The 15200-nt window shown below is 38.7% G+C and overlaps 1 protein-coding gene across 24 annotated transcripts in view; it reads right to left on the reverse strand.

The window, feature by feature from the left end:
* Positions 1–571: 571 nt before the first annotated feature.
* The window catches only part of ATP2B2 (ATPase plasma membrane Ca2+ transporting 2), a 420524-nt gene continuing 405895 nt past the window's right edge, over positions 572–15200 (reverse strand). For 13 of the 24 annotated variants that reach the window (XM_071550496.1, XM_071550495.1, XM_071550497.1 and 10 more), the window contains 2 exons: positions 15026–15112; positions 572–4051 (listed from right to left, as the gene is read on the reverse strand). In XM_071550496.1, the coding sequence (XP_071406597.1) occupies positions 3740–4051; positions 15026–15112 (399 nt within the window). In that variant the 3' untranslated portion in view covers positions 572–3739. Of the gene's footprint in view, positions 4052–8405; positions 8462–14940; positions 15113–15200 lie in introns of all 24 variants that reach the window. The other 11 variants (XM_071550504.1, XM_071550510.1, XM_071550508.1 and 8 more) reach the window with 4 other exon arrangements.

Raw genomic sequence — 15200 nt, forward strand, 5'->3', positions numbered from 1 at the left:
GTGCATATGCACAGGTTTTAAGAGGCAGGACGAGTCCTGGCCTGAAATCCCCAATTCTAGAAAGTTTCAAAGACCATGTTAATGATCGTGACAGAGAGAGAAAGAGTTGAAAAAAATCTAAATGCAGAGGAACCTCATGTGAGCCAGTGACAGAAAAGCAGCCTTACAGATCCGTTGATCTTAGGGCCAATATTAAACTAACTGATCCCTAAGCGAATTCGCTTCATGCATTTTACTTGTCCTGCACACAGTAATTCCAGAGGAGTTCCCTGCAGTATTCCCATCAACCATTCCCACCACTGCACAGAGCAGGGTACCCTCTGGCCATTGCACTGCCTCAGCCAGGCAGCAATTAAAGCCTTCTGGGCTGATCCAGTGCCTGATCCAGAAGATCTGCAGATACCTTTACATTCAAATATCCCAGTGGGACTCCCAAGCCAGATCTAATGACCTCAGGTGAAAATAAAGAAAGCTGTTACATTCAGACCATTATTGTTCATGCTGCTTTGTGAATTTATTTCTTTAAATTTTCCACTTGTGCTCCTGTCAAGAGAGATCTATTAGACAGAAAGCAGCAAGAGTAAAACTTTATCATTTTGTTTCAAACTATAAAATAATTTACATCACATATTTTACTTACTTTTGTCTTTTTGTTTGTTTTTGTTTTTTGAAACCACAAACATTCCAGCATCACACTGTAGGAATAAGAATAACAATAGAAAGCATAACCTTTTGCATAGTATTAAATGAACAGACAGAGTAAGTTCTTTATTTACAATTATTGTCTAGATAAAAAAATTCATAAAAACAGATGAATGAACATATATTAATAACCCCTAGTGGGATGGATTGCCAATGTACCACTGTATTGTTGTCCACAAATCTCATGCTGCTAAGTACAGTACGTAGAGAGCGAGCATTTATATATTGCAGGGAATTTTAACAAACTGATCATTTTGGTTTTTGATCCATTGTTCCCATCACAGAGAGGTCAAGCAATAAAAGAAAGGAATTGTGATGCACGACTTGTAGTTGAAAGGTCATAGCTATTCTGCTTTAAAAAAAAAAAAGTCTATCATTTATCATATACATAAAGCACAGTCTCTGCTCACAAAAGCCCAAGTTTTCTATGCATCTCAGTTTATATATGTTTTACTATATATACACAGAATTCATTTTCTTAACAGTTTTCAAGTCTGCAAATGGTACCTTAGGGAGGGGTAGGTACTCCTACAGGAAAATTAAAAAAAAAAAAAGCAAACCAAGAAAAAATATGACGAGTGTTTGAAAAAAAAAGGCAAACAGTCAGTGTTAAGATGCTGAAAATAAATTGTTCCAGTATTAATAGCTTCTGTAGATGTTCAAGTCCAAAGCTAGAGGCTTCCCTGTAAATAGATAACACTTTTTCTTCTGAATATGATATCCCAAGTAGGCCATAGAAACCCAATACATGTTGTACAAAGGTTCATCACCATATTTACAAAGCGAACAATCCTGACTGAGTTTCAATCACTTTGTTGCTAGGAGTCAGCTAAAATAAGGATGTTTCATGCTAGCTTGGTACTGGTCAGAACCGGGTCACACTATCTGGGAACAGGGAGCTGTGAGTGCCTCCACAGGCCTGTTCTGTTGGTCAGTGAAGAGTTTGGATCAGAGAGAGAACTAAGATCGAGCCCAAACCATTGCCCAGCTCCTGCCCAGAGTCCGGAAGCGGCAAGCGGAGCTGGTTAGAGCTTTACCTGGCTGAGAGTCCTGCGGCCCCCTGAAAGCACTGCCAGCTCAGGCTGCAGTTTGGCCAGGAGGCTAAGCTGGGTTTGGAGACTTCTGGCTTGGGTCAGTTCCTGTGACTGCAGAGAGGCACCCCTTTACGAGCCAACCTTAAGACAACCAGTAAGACCTCAACAATTCAACTTCTCAAGCTAGTTTGAGAGTGTTCTCCAACACACCTGGCAGAATCAATTGTGTGATTCAAAATGTCTTTTGCACTGTACAGTTATGGAAAAGATCATATGCTGAAAAGTCTCCAAGCAAACTTTATATTAAATACAAAAATTATTTATGAAAAATCTGTGATCCACAAAGTGCTTAGCATTCAAGTGGTTGACATAGCAATTATATAAACTCATAAATTTTAAGCTTTTAGGGCTGTTACCATCTTGAAAAATATTTTCCACCTTCCATCCTGCAGGTTTTCAAAACAGCTTTCTTTGTAGAAAGCTCAAGGTAAAATAATGTATTACTGTGTTACAGTATACCTTGTGACTACAGGAAGACAAGCTTGGTTAAAAAAAAACACACACAAAGCACATCTCAATACACAATTAATAAAGATTCATTCAGTCCTAATAGTGCAGAAATTATATTTTTCCTTTAAAAAAAATCAAAGCAACAACCTACAGTGATTCTCATCCAAAATGCCAACAGCCCATACTTTGCAAGTAATAAGGAAATAAATGCCTAAATTACTAATTGAAAAGGATTAACACAATATATCACAATATTTTAACATTTGTTTTATCTCCATATAGACAACCCAAATATAACTTATTTTAAATTATAAACTCATTTAATATGTCTCTAAAAATATTTTTGGAAGCCATTGCTGCATGTGTAAAGAATGGAATAGCCTCCATTATTGTATGTTGTACCAAAACAAATTCAAGCAGATTATCAGAGGGACAAAAAAAAAGGGGGGGGGGGAGAAAAAAAGAAAAAAAAAAAGAGAGAACCTGATCATTTTGATTTTTATTTGAAACAAAGGAAGCCTGGTTTACCTCCCTGTATATAGGATCACAATGCTACATCCAATGTGTTATATTTTGGCTTCTTTTGTTATTTACTAGCAGTATCTACATTATTTAACAAAAAAGAAAATAAATAAAATCAGGCAGAAATCAGAACATGGTTGTAATAAAATATCCAGGGTGTGATATTACAGACATTTTCAATGAGCTGAGCTGAGCCAGTTTTATACTACTTCGGCAGGAAGTGCTTTCTTAACCCTACAAATAGTTAAGGATATTATCTACAGGTTTGTAAACAAATTACATTCTTTTTTAGGACATAAATAAGTTAAAATAGTCAGAGCAATTTGAGCAGAAACAAGGCAACATGCCAACAAAGAAACTTTATATATATATAACTATATATATATAGATAGATATATACATATATATAATTAATTATCTATATACTTATATGTATATATCTCTATATATAGTCTCATAAATGTTTAAGTTCCTCTGTCCAACTGGTGCAAATCTACTGTGCAAGTTAAGCTTTGCAACTTCAAAAAAGTTATTTAAATTAATCTATACAATTGAGTCCATGCCACACAAGCATTTCAAAAAACTCACAGACCAGTGAATTGGATAAATAGCCTCAGAAAGAAGTCCTCTGCAGTTCCTGCTTAAGGAGGAAAAAACCAAACTAAAAGGAAATAAAACCAAACAAAAAGAGAGAAAAAAGGGCCAGCAGTGTACAGTACATTCATGCAGGAGGATTTTTTTTTGTTTTTGTTTTTCTGAAAGGGAACAGGGGGGTATGTAAATCAGCCATTCATTCTTTCCCCAAAATCATTGTGATCAACAATTCATTCGCTTGTCTCAGAGTGAATAAGAGTTCAAACAGCTTTTCAGCCAGCAATGTTTTTAATATATATATTTATATATTTCGGTTGCTGTAGGGGGATTTATTTTATTTAATTTTAATTTTTTTTTTTTTGCAGTGACCTTTTCAGCTAAAGTGATGTCTCCAGGCTATGTATTGGGCTTCCTGGACTAGAAGAGGTAGCTGATTTACTTGTATCAGTTGTAAGATTTATTCCACTGTCGATAGCACTGTTGTTCTTGTTCAGCGACGACGGTGGACTCGAGTTTTTCTTGAGAGCAGGGTCTTCTTCTAGGTCTGTGTCATCAATGAGTGGGATGTGGGGCTGGGAATCTTCTATCCTAAATTCAGGATGAGTCATAAAGTTGTGAATAGAGGTTCTAGATTCTGGTTTTTCTAAACCTTCATAGAGAGAGCTACGGAATGCCTTCACGACGCGGATCTGGGGGGAGAAAAGGAGAGGGGTGTCAGAGCGGGCACCTCCCTGGGCAGCGCCGGGTTAGAGAGTAAATACTTGGTGAAAAATGTAGCATATGGTTAGGGCAGTGCAGGCAGCTGAAGTCCAAAGTCTCTGGATGTTATATGCATAAACGAGTGGCTCAGCTATGTGCATTTGGAATATCTGTACCAACTGCAATATTAAAATAAATCAGGTTTAAAGCCATCAAAGAACTGATGGGAAGTACTGCTTAAAGAAAGCCAACGTCCACTCGTGTGGTACATCCCTAGTAAAAGACAAGCCATGTTAATTGTAATGCAAATGTAAAACCATGCATGTTGATAGTTTTTGCAGTGAGTAAGTAGAAAGGCTTTTTTAATTAAAAAAGTCTCTTTTGGTATTGTTAAAAAAATTACACATAACATATCACACTTCACAAACAGAAAAGCACAGAACACAGACACAGTTGGATGGGTACGTATGAGACACACACAGGAGCCAAGTGTAAAAACTATAGGTAATACCAATGTTTTAAAGCAAAATCTAAATGGGTGCAGCCAAGAGCACAAAAAGCCAAGCAGACAAAGTACTAAGCGTAATCATGCTACCACAGGGGGAAAAAAATCACAGTTACCACATGAACAGAGAGAACTTGCACACAACAACTACACTTGGAAGCCTGGATAATGTGAACAGAGTATCGTTGAACCAACTTTTATTTTTCCTTCATGCATATGTGAGGTAAACACTCGAGTATAGACCCACTGTTCTAGCCATTTAGCTTTTTGATAAATATAGAAACATGTAATAAAATAATGTATTGATTGTTGGGTTGAATTGAATTGGTAACAGCAAGTTTGTTCATTTCTGTGTCTCAGCTGTAAAAGTGTAGAGTTAAAGGTTGAGAGCGACACAATTTATGCCATATATGCAGTCTTTAGGTCAGCTGACTCAGGCCAGGGACAGGCTGATGCCATTAACCACCTGACATAAGAACACAGGGGACAGGGATTCAGACCCAGCCCAGCAGGCTGGCAGGGATGGTGCACTCTGCTTCCCACTGGGAATGAGAGGAACAGAGTGAGCAGGGGGGCGCTAAATCCTCACTGGGGGACAAAGGGAGGGATGCTGTCTGTCCCAGTGACCTATCAGCTTTGAAAAGAAGTGAAGGGTTGGGCTGGTTTGCTCCTCAAAAAACCAGAACTTTTTGGAAGGGGGTGGAGGGGCAGAGAGGAAAAAACAGGATGGCAAAACGTGATCTGTTGGCAAATGTTTTATGACTAAATATGAGTTCTATCCTTCTACTTCCATGTAGTCCATGAGCGGAGTTTTAGCACTTCTCAGAGGGGACACTAAAACACAGGCAGAGGCAGAAAAGGTGCAAAGCAGGTTTTGTGAAAGCTTCTCCACACACATTTGAAATGGTTTGGTGGTTGACATGTGTAACTTTTTACATGTAAATATGCTGCTTGTTATTCACTGGCCTAACATACCGCTAATTTGTAAAGCTTTAATTCCTCTTTTAATTGGCAGACTGCAATTCAGTAATGGAATGGGGTCACAGTGTTACAGCTGGGGGGTCCAGCTGACCCTGTGGGTGGAGTTGGCCAAGTTGTACAGAATTTTGGCACACTTGAGAAAGAGGCTGACTTGCATTTTTCTCTCTTTGGACTTAGTCCTTGTTTATCTCCTCTAAATTTAGATAGTCATAATTTAAAAATCCTAAAAGCAGAAGTCATGCCGTCTCTAGGTAAGTGGTCCTTGCTCAGTCCAAATCCTCTTCCTTCTCTTTGGACACACATTTGGTAACAGCAGGGCACAGTACAAGAAGCAGATCGTGTGACTGCTTATCCTCCAAGTAAGAGGATTGGAGTGGTACTCAATGGCTTATCCACATCTTGGGCTACCACAAGATTTTAAGCTGGCAGAGGTGCAAGATGAAAGATTGGCTTGCACAATAATAAATAAATTTTGAATCAGTTTTACCCACTGCAATCACACAGTGTACCTGGAACTGTAAATCAGGGTTTGAATCCGAGCAGAATCTCAGCTGCTCTGTGCTGACAAACTGGGGAAGAGATTCATTTGCATTACTAGAGACAGTGTTTGAACTCATGGAGAAAAGTTGACTGAAAAATTCCTTCGTTATCTCTGCCTTTCTATCTTGTACTTCAAAGTGCAAGGTAATTATTCTAAATGCTAAAAAAAATAGTATGACTGTTGAAGCACCCTTAAAAACATGTCACTATATTGTCCTGTTTTAAATCAGGAAACTTTTAGTAACATGGTTACTTTACAGTGTGGGCTGATAAGGTGACATTTTCTGCAAAGCTATTATTTCTGCTGTCTAAACACAAATAGCAGTGCATCTCTTTCAGTTGCAGCTGAATGCTAGAGCTTTTCAATTCCCAAAATAACTCCATTCTCTTGAATATAGCCACTTCTTATTGCATAGATTTAGGTTCTATTTGCCAGCTGGATTCTTTTTAGTGAAGGTACAGTACATTTTTATCTAAATAAAAAGGTTTGATATTATGCTTCAACAGATCCAGCAGAGTCCCATGAAAGCAAATGTTTACTTCAAGTTGCACAAAGTGTCTTTAAGTCTCTATGGTTTAGCAAGGGAGGAACCCATTTTAATTTGTGAGGCTCCACATTCTGTAGTAGGAAAAGCATCCATATTGCTTTTAATACCAAAATTTGGCAGCTAATTTGTGTTTAATATCAAGCCTTTAGTCAGCCTAGGTGGCTGCCACCTCACACAACTGAGGGACAGCTACAGATTTTGGTTGTTTCAAGGCAGGAGTGAAAGGTGCCTGCCCTGCCCTGTCTGTGCTCTGCAGTGACTGTGGAACTAATGGGCCAGTGCAGAAAACACCCCCCTTGTGGCTTTTGCTTCCATGAGTCTGAGGGCACACCTGCAGAGTGTGCCACCAGCCAGCAGCCTCTCCCTCTGGGCAGAGCTGTGGCAAAACTTTGGCCTCGACTCTTTGAGTCTTGCAGGGACATTTAGATGCTACTGGAATAACTTCTGCTTGTTCACAATGATTTTTACTGCAAATATTAGCTCAGAACTGGTCCAGATCTGCTGATACCTGAGGTAATTAATCTGAACACAATGGCAGTGTAAAGGCCAAACTCTGGTACATCCCTGAAGGTGAGAATACATACAATTAGCTTCCTAAAGGTTTCCTCACTAGGGAGCTGTAGAATCCCAGCTTCTTGTATTAAAGTTTCTCTGCAGTTTCAGAGATGTGTATTTGCTTCCCATAATTTTTCACTTAAGGAGAAACTCCCTCCTCAGCTTTAAATGTTGCACATTTAACTTGGCATTTAGAAGAAAAAAGTTATTTTTTCAGTGTCACATCTCATTGAGTGACATTACAACATAATTTAAAATCTCATTCATAGTCTGTCCCCCAGTGTATGGAATTATTGCTTACAGGGACACAACTTATTTCTGCTGGTAATGGAAATGAAGGTAGAGGGATTGTTGGCATTTAAAGGTAGCATTTTAATTTGTATCATAATATTACCATATTTAATCTTCTTATTATATGTAATGCTACTACCACATTTAAGAAAAAATATTATTTACCTAGAGTTACATGGCCCAACAGCAACAAAGTCTTTTAATACATGCTTGAGTTCAAGATTAGAAATTGCACCTAGTGTCAAATGTTCAGGGGCTGTGCTGAAACAAAGCCCACATCACCTTTTTTGGAAGAGAAAATAAAGCAGATGAGCTTGATCCAAAGTTGTCATGGCTGTACAGCATGTGAAAGCAGGGACAAACCCATGATGGATAGAACCCAGGAAGGGTTGGGTTGGTATGAACTATGTAGAGTTCATGTCATGGTGTCTCTTTATGGTACTGACAATGCCAAGGGAAGACAAACAGTGTGATACAGCTCCCTTTTCTCACAGTAATGGAGACAACAATAAAAAAATGAACTGCTTTTAAACAAAAGACTGTGGGGACAACACTTCAGGACATTTTTGACACTGCTATAAGTTTCCACTTCTTTCTTCTTTGGAGCTGTAATAGAAAAAACTCTTCAGTTTCATCCCACCTTCAAAGTCAGATTTATTATACTGCATCAGGCAAGGAAAAAAAAAAGAAATAGAATTTTAGATACTACAGATTTTTCCCATCAGAAGAAAAAGATGATACTCAGAATCTCATTCCTAAGTACAACCATCTAGGCAAAATATCCCAAGCCTGTTAAGCATCACCAGATATATTATGGTTGGTAGTGTGTGGGCTTATACTCGAATGTTTACCTGGCTTCATATAAGCCAAGTATCTGGAGTTTGGTTCACATTCATTTCAGGCTCAAGGTTAAAGACTCACAACCTCTTTTTATTTCACTCTCTCCTGCTGAACCCTTTTGTCCAATGTTCTCTAGCCCTCTGGGAAAACAAACACATTTAATATTCAGACAGTAGAGAGTAGGGCACTGCAACAGCAAATAAATTCAATACTGAAAGGTCAGTAAGGTGATTAGTATAAAATTGTAAACAAGAGGTCAATTTTAGAAAGAGATGCCAACTCTTATGTGTAACTGAGACTATTCTATATCAAGGCTATACAGAGGGAAAGGAGTTTGGGCAACTACTATTGCATTATGTAAAGCTTTGAAAGAGAAAACATCTTCAGTGTGTCTGTGGTTGTTTAGTTTTGAATCCTCCCAGCTTTGGGTAAGTAAAATGAGCTTAGGTATTCACAGGAGGAGCTACTGAGTGGATGGAGTCACTTGGAAATGTTGTGGCCAGTATGTTCTGACAGTGTGATACAGAAGTTGAGCAAATTCAAATATAAAGAAAAAAAAACCTCAAGAAATTTTAGGAAAACCCATAATTTCTATAATTTCTAGGTTTCTGCTTTAATGAGTGAAACAGATGCACAAAATTATCTGTGCTACTCTCTTTCCACCCAAATACCCAGTAAGTGCTGCTGATAAGTCAAACTATGTGCAGCAAGAGGAAACCAAAATACCTACACAGGCCTGATTCTCACTTCACAAAAGGTCCACATGGCTGAATTCCACTGTATTTTAGAGTACCAGAGTATTTTAGAGTATAAGAGCAGAACCATATGCAGGCCTTCCACTTCCCACAGCACATCTCCTTACTGTAGTGGTTCCAAAATTGGGAGTTTGACATTTTTGTTTAAATATATCATTCAACTCTTTAAAAGAACATGTTCCTGTGTTAGGGTCTAAAGCTTCTTGCCACGTCATATCTCCAGCTGAGGGCTTAGTTTTAGATTTAGACTCCAAACCTGATTATTTATACACTGGGGAAGACCTGCAGAAGGTGATTTTGATCTGGCATATCCCAGCAGGATGGTCAAACCTTGGTTACAACCAGTGGGAACCTCTAAGCTTCAGTGTGGAATCTCTGTCTCTAGTTCAGTGAAGCTCCCAAATGATGCAACTTCTATAAATAGAATTTTAGATGTGGACTTGTTTAAGTTCTGCTTGTGCCATTTCCTCCTGGGACAGTTATACCATGTTGCACATCTGTGATCCAAATACAGATCAATGTCAGCAGGAATATTTGCCTTAACATTTATTAAAATAGAAGGTTTTCTTTTTTAAAAGAAATTTGTTCCCATTTTTCTTCATGAAAGAATTCAATCCAAAATTCAGATTTTACCTCAAGTTTTAGCTGTAAAGTCTGTACAGCTGAATGATGGTTACAATTACAGAAAATTAAATATATGAGAAAGCACAAGCTTCTCGTACACAGCAGATTACAAGCAGTCAAACTATGCTCACTTTGAAATTACTAATTAGTAACTGGGCTGTGCTAAGCACTAGAATTAAGCTTGCTGGATGTCTTACATTAGTGGGACACAATTTGCTTTGTGCCAACCCAAAGCAAACACCTGTGTGACACCTCTGCCTATAAATGCCAGTTGAGGCCCTTGTGCCACTCTGAGCAAACTCTGTGACACTTCTACTTACACAGAACAGGTTCTTGGCAAGTCTCACAATGTTCAAATATTCTTTAATTAAAGGGAGAATGAAAAGGTTGTCTTTCCATGCAAATTAGCCCCAAATCTGAAGATTGTCCCTCCCTCCAACAAGTGGAGATGAGCAAAAATACAGCCTTAAGGGTGTTGTGCTCTTATGTGAAAACACTTGTGAAAACCAACCAACCAATCAAAAAAAGGAACAAACTCAAACCAAACCAAACCAAACCAAAAAAATAAACCTACAAAAAAAACCCCAAACAAACAACAAAGGAAACCCAACAAAAAACCTTCAGAGATCTGAGTGATGGACAAATACTTCTGAGATTATTTTGTGATTGTTTGGTAAGGTTTTAATTGCTGCTGTAAAATTTGGAGTCATCACTCAGTATTTATTCCTGTCTTACCCATTCAAGTGCCTCGGTTGAGGCCACTGTTGCTGCAGTTAATGTAATAAAAAGTTGTACATGACTCCATTAAATACTCACTTATAAAAATCTCAGATAGAAGTGACAGACCTCAACAGAACAAACTAAAAGGAACTTGCAAGTACAGAAACTACAGCAGATTAGGGAACTGGGAGGTCATTTTTTGGTAGGCTTTGGTTTTGTTTGTTGTTTCCCCAATGCTTCCTACTCTTAATACTTTTAAATTGTAACCTTTTATGAAAGAAAGTTCTTTTTATAAGGGATCTGCAGTTTCTGGCTGTTTCCACTTCAGAAAAGTATCAACTACATATGAGAATGAGAGGGAGGGCAAGTACAAAGGAATATCAATGTGTGTCTTGCTTAGAAAATCTGAAACTGTTCTTTACATGGGTTACCTAGTGATGATATAAACAACATCTGAAACCAGTTATAAACAGATTAGGATAAAGAGTAACTTGTTTACTTTGTGTACAGGTAGATGGACTCGTTCCCTACCTAATTAAGCAAGGTAGTAGCCAAGGCTTTAAGCATATATTTGAATTTAAGCAAAAGGTAACATTTTGTGTTACTAATTCTGAGCTTCAAAAGTAAAAAAAGTAGCTCCATTGCCCCAAGGAATGCTTTTGTTTTCCCAAAATAAAATGCAGAAAGAAATGCATGTAAAATACATATTTATCACTGCTTGTAACTAAAGCCACCCTTAACTCTGCAGTGTAGGAGCTTTCAAATGACAGCAGAGTGTGTGTGTTTCTCTGAGCCTGTGTGTTCATGCACATGCCACAAGACCTGAGAACCTGACCACGACACTGCATATAGAACCTTCAGTTACCCCTGGTTTCATTTTCTGTACCTTAAATATGTGCATATTAAATAGGTGTGCATATTTAGCTTGCATTTAAATGAATTTTTTAATTTGATCAGAGTATACAAAATGCCAGCTTTACAATTTGCAGAGATTTTTACCATGTTTATTTAAAGCTACCCTGTCTTTCAAAAGAGGTGAGAGGGTCTCACTGTTATCAATTAATGTTGACATACAGAAATTTGTGATTTGTTATTGGCAAAAACATCATGACAGCTAAAAAATATCAGCATAACTAGGGAAATTTTGGTACTTTGCATAAATTGGTTTTAATTAAGGCATCCCACAACTCTAGGAAAGATTTCAATGGGCCTTATTTAAGAAGGGCTTCAAATGTCAGTAATAACTTGCTAATCTGTTTCACAAATTACCACAGGAGTGACTGCATGTGACAGACAGATTTCTTTTTAAGCCTGCACTAACCTTCGAATCAAACATTAATTGCTTTTTAATATAAAGAACTACATAATTTAACTCTGTTAAATCAGACTTACATATTCTTATCAATAGAGCATCGTATGGTTCCTATTTATTTTAGTATTGATAGCAGAACCTCTCCATTTTGGGTGTCCAAAATGACACCTGAGATATCTCAATTATTGCAGCATGCTGAACACCATTTCTCTGAAAATAAACCTTCCTGATAGTACCTCATATTGGGCCCTTTCAAGTTTTAGACCCTTTTTTCTTTGCTATACTCTCAAGATTTTCCCTACAATCTATTTTTAACACTCCTGAAGAGAGGAAAAGGCTTCAAAATCAGAAGTGCAATTCTCCCATTATTCCCCTCCACCCCACATGAAGAAGGTAATGATTTAGGCTTTAAGCCATTCTGAGAAAGCTCAGAAGAAAGAACTCAGTCCTGTCTGAGCACACACCTTTAAGCACAGGGCTGAAAAGCAGATCTAGGAGTGCATTTTGCAACTGGAATGCCCTTAGAAAACACCAATTCACAAAAAAATACTCCATTTCTATGAAATTTGGATTAGGAAAGGGTTTTCAGGTTCTGGACAATAAACAACCCACAGTTGTTTATTTAGAAATAAAAAACATGGGGTTTATATTTCGCTGATTGCTATTGTTTTACTGTCATTCAGAGGTTTGTGTCTTTGCATGAATGAGCCAGAACTTTGCCTGTTATAATTGGCTGCACACACTTGTTTAATACTGAACAGACCTTCCACTGTGGTAATAAAATACTATCAGTGCAGAATCACCACTTGAAAGGCTCAGTCTCCAATTTCCCTCTGCAGTGATGATCCTTATCTCTGGGAAGCTGAACAAATCTATCATCTGGTTTTTATTTTACTGAATAAACGTGGCTATAACCACAACCTGCTTTATTTCCCCAATGAAAAGTGACAACTGTAGCAGATTATACTTCCTCCTATTAATTAACTTCAGTCCTTAACCTTAGTCAGGCCTTTCTCAAGACAGAAAACTATTCAATTCTTAGTTGCTTTGCTGCAATGCAGAGTAGAGAGGGAAGATAAATTGTCTCTTTTGGTTTTATTAGATCTGCCCTTTTCCACTGCTGGCTCCAGCCCGTTCTTGTAGCACAGCACAGCAGAACCAGCTGCTGTTCCCTGCTCAGATGTAGAGATCTATTCCAGGCCATCACTCTCTGAGTGAAAGGCTGGCTTGGTATCTTGGTGTTCTGTGCCCTGCTCAGTGTGGCAATGAGGGACTCTGGGCTCGGGGCTGGCAGAAGCAGTTACAGCTTCTGAGCCCTTGCCTTGGGGTCTCCTGGTCCTGCTGCTGCCCCACAACAGTTGGGGCTCTTGGGGTAAAAGGTATCAGGCCAAACTTCCCAAGGGAAAACCAGGAAAATATACAAAAATCTCCATGAAGCAATTTCCAAAGTTGGAACCTCAGTGACTTTTTGGGTTCCTAGCAAAGGCAAAGTTTCTCCTTTAAGTCCACCAAAATTTCTGCTGCACATCTCAATGTCTGATGTGCAGGTACTGAGGGAGGTTGTGCTCAAACAGAATGGAAAAGTCAAGCTTCCTTTTTTTTTTCACAGAAGTTCTGGAATTTTATGTCCTCCTTTTTTCTGCCTCCTCTCTGTCTGCCTTCCCTCTGTGTTGGCTTCTTGCCTGCCTGGCCAACTTCTCTCTAAAACTTGCCTAAGGAATAAACCACATTATTTCCTGAAGTGCGTGACAAGCTTGTAAACTGAGTTCTATAAATTTAAATAGTCTTTTAATGCTTGTTACACCATAATAAAACCCAGCTACTTACAGTCCTGACTAAATAAAAATCTAAAAACAAAGTTACATCTCTAAGAGCCTTCGTGAGCAAGTGGAATTCTTCTGTTAGAGAAGCAGCCTTTCCTTATTTGCTGCTTCAAAGCTTTTTTCATTCACTTCAGTAACTCTTCACTAAATGTTTTGCATCTAAAAGCAAGTTGTGTCAAGATTTCAGTGTTTAGAAACCTGCTCCTAAGAAATTTGTTACTACATTAATTTTGTTGGTTTAACACTGTCCTTTAACTCTCTCTCTCTCCCTCTACCCCAATGTCTACCTGCCAGTGAATTTAGGGATGGACAAATCTGCTCTTTCACCACTCATGTAAAGCTTAATCCCTCAGAACCATAAACTGGATTCCCTATTTCCTTGTTCCTTCCTGTACACCTGTCCTGGACATGAGTGATCTCAGTCTTCCAAATGGAGTAATCTTTTACCTGACAACATGTATTGCTTAATATTGTTGAATCTAAAGTAAATCCTTCATAAGCAGTAGAAAATATATCCAATGAGACTGAGAAAACATGCCACAGAAGCCTCAAATAAAATCAGAATCTTCATACACTGTTTCATTTTTCTTTATGTACTGTGCTCTAGAAGATCCCCATTTTTGAGGTGTGCACAGCTAATAAAAATATCAGTTGTTAGCACTTAAAAAAAACCCAACAAACAAACCAAAGAAACTTGTCTTAGCAGGACAGCCATTTTTTTCTGATTTTTTAATGCAGAACAGATTTTCAGCAGGGATTTCTGTCATCACTAATGTTAACAGGACCCAGGTCTCACTCATCTAATCTCCCGTAGGGATGACAGTGTGTGTGTGGATCTCCTGAGGTCATTAGTGAGTGCACCCTTAAGGAGCAGAGAACCACCTGTAGCATGTGGGACACCTTGTAACCAGTAGAATGTTTCCATCTATGTCAGGTGAACTGACTAAGCAATAGTGTCATGGCCTAGTAAATATAAGAGTGTATAAAAAGTGAAGCAGTAACTAAAAATAAACTGAGTTGTAAGCCTTCTGATCAAGCCTTCTGATGCTGCTGGGCCTGAGCTCTTCTGACCATCATTAGCACACCCCTTAACCCTATAAAAGGTGACCCCAATAATCTCCCTCCAGGATATTAATTTTTTTACATAAACAAGCAAAATTAAAAAAAAAAGCCTAGAAATAATGGTAAGTTCTCAAACCTTGCAGTGCATCATAGAGAGCATCTACTGTACACAAAGTAACCGTGCCAGGGGGTAGTGGGGAGGTGGAGCTGCTGGACGCAGCAGGCCAGGAGGGCAGGGCAGGGCAGAGCAGCTGGGGCTCGGGGGGCAGGGGCAGTTGGCATCTCGGGAGGTGAGGTCTGAGGCAGTAAGAACACACACTCACGCCCAGCCGCAGCAGCAGAGGTGCTGGTAGGAGAGGAAAGAGCATTGGATAACGATACGTGACTAGGGCTAGAAAGATTGGTTACATCCTGGGTCTGGCTGGTGACGGAGGACTGTCTCCTGAGAGCCCCCTGAAAGGAAGTGCCACTCTTGAAAGTATTGACTACTTCGATCTGTAACGGAGGAAAGAACGAGACAAGTTGCTTAAAGTATGGAGACAGTTGCATAACTGACAGGAATCATCATGAAAAACAATAAATC

This window comes from Pithys albifrons, chromosome 3 (assembly GCF_047495875.1).
Source record: "Pithys albifrons albifrons isolate INPA30051 chromosome 3, PitAlb_v1, whole genome shotgun sequence".
Taxonomy (NCBI): Eukaryota; Metazoa; Chordata; class Aves; order Passeriformes; family Thamnophilidae; genus Pithys; species Pithys albifrons.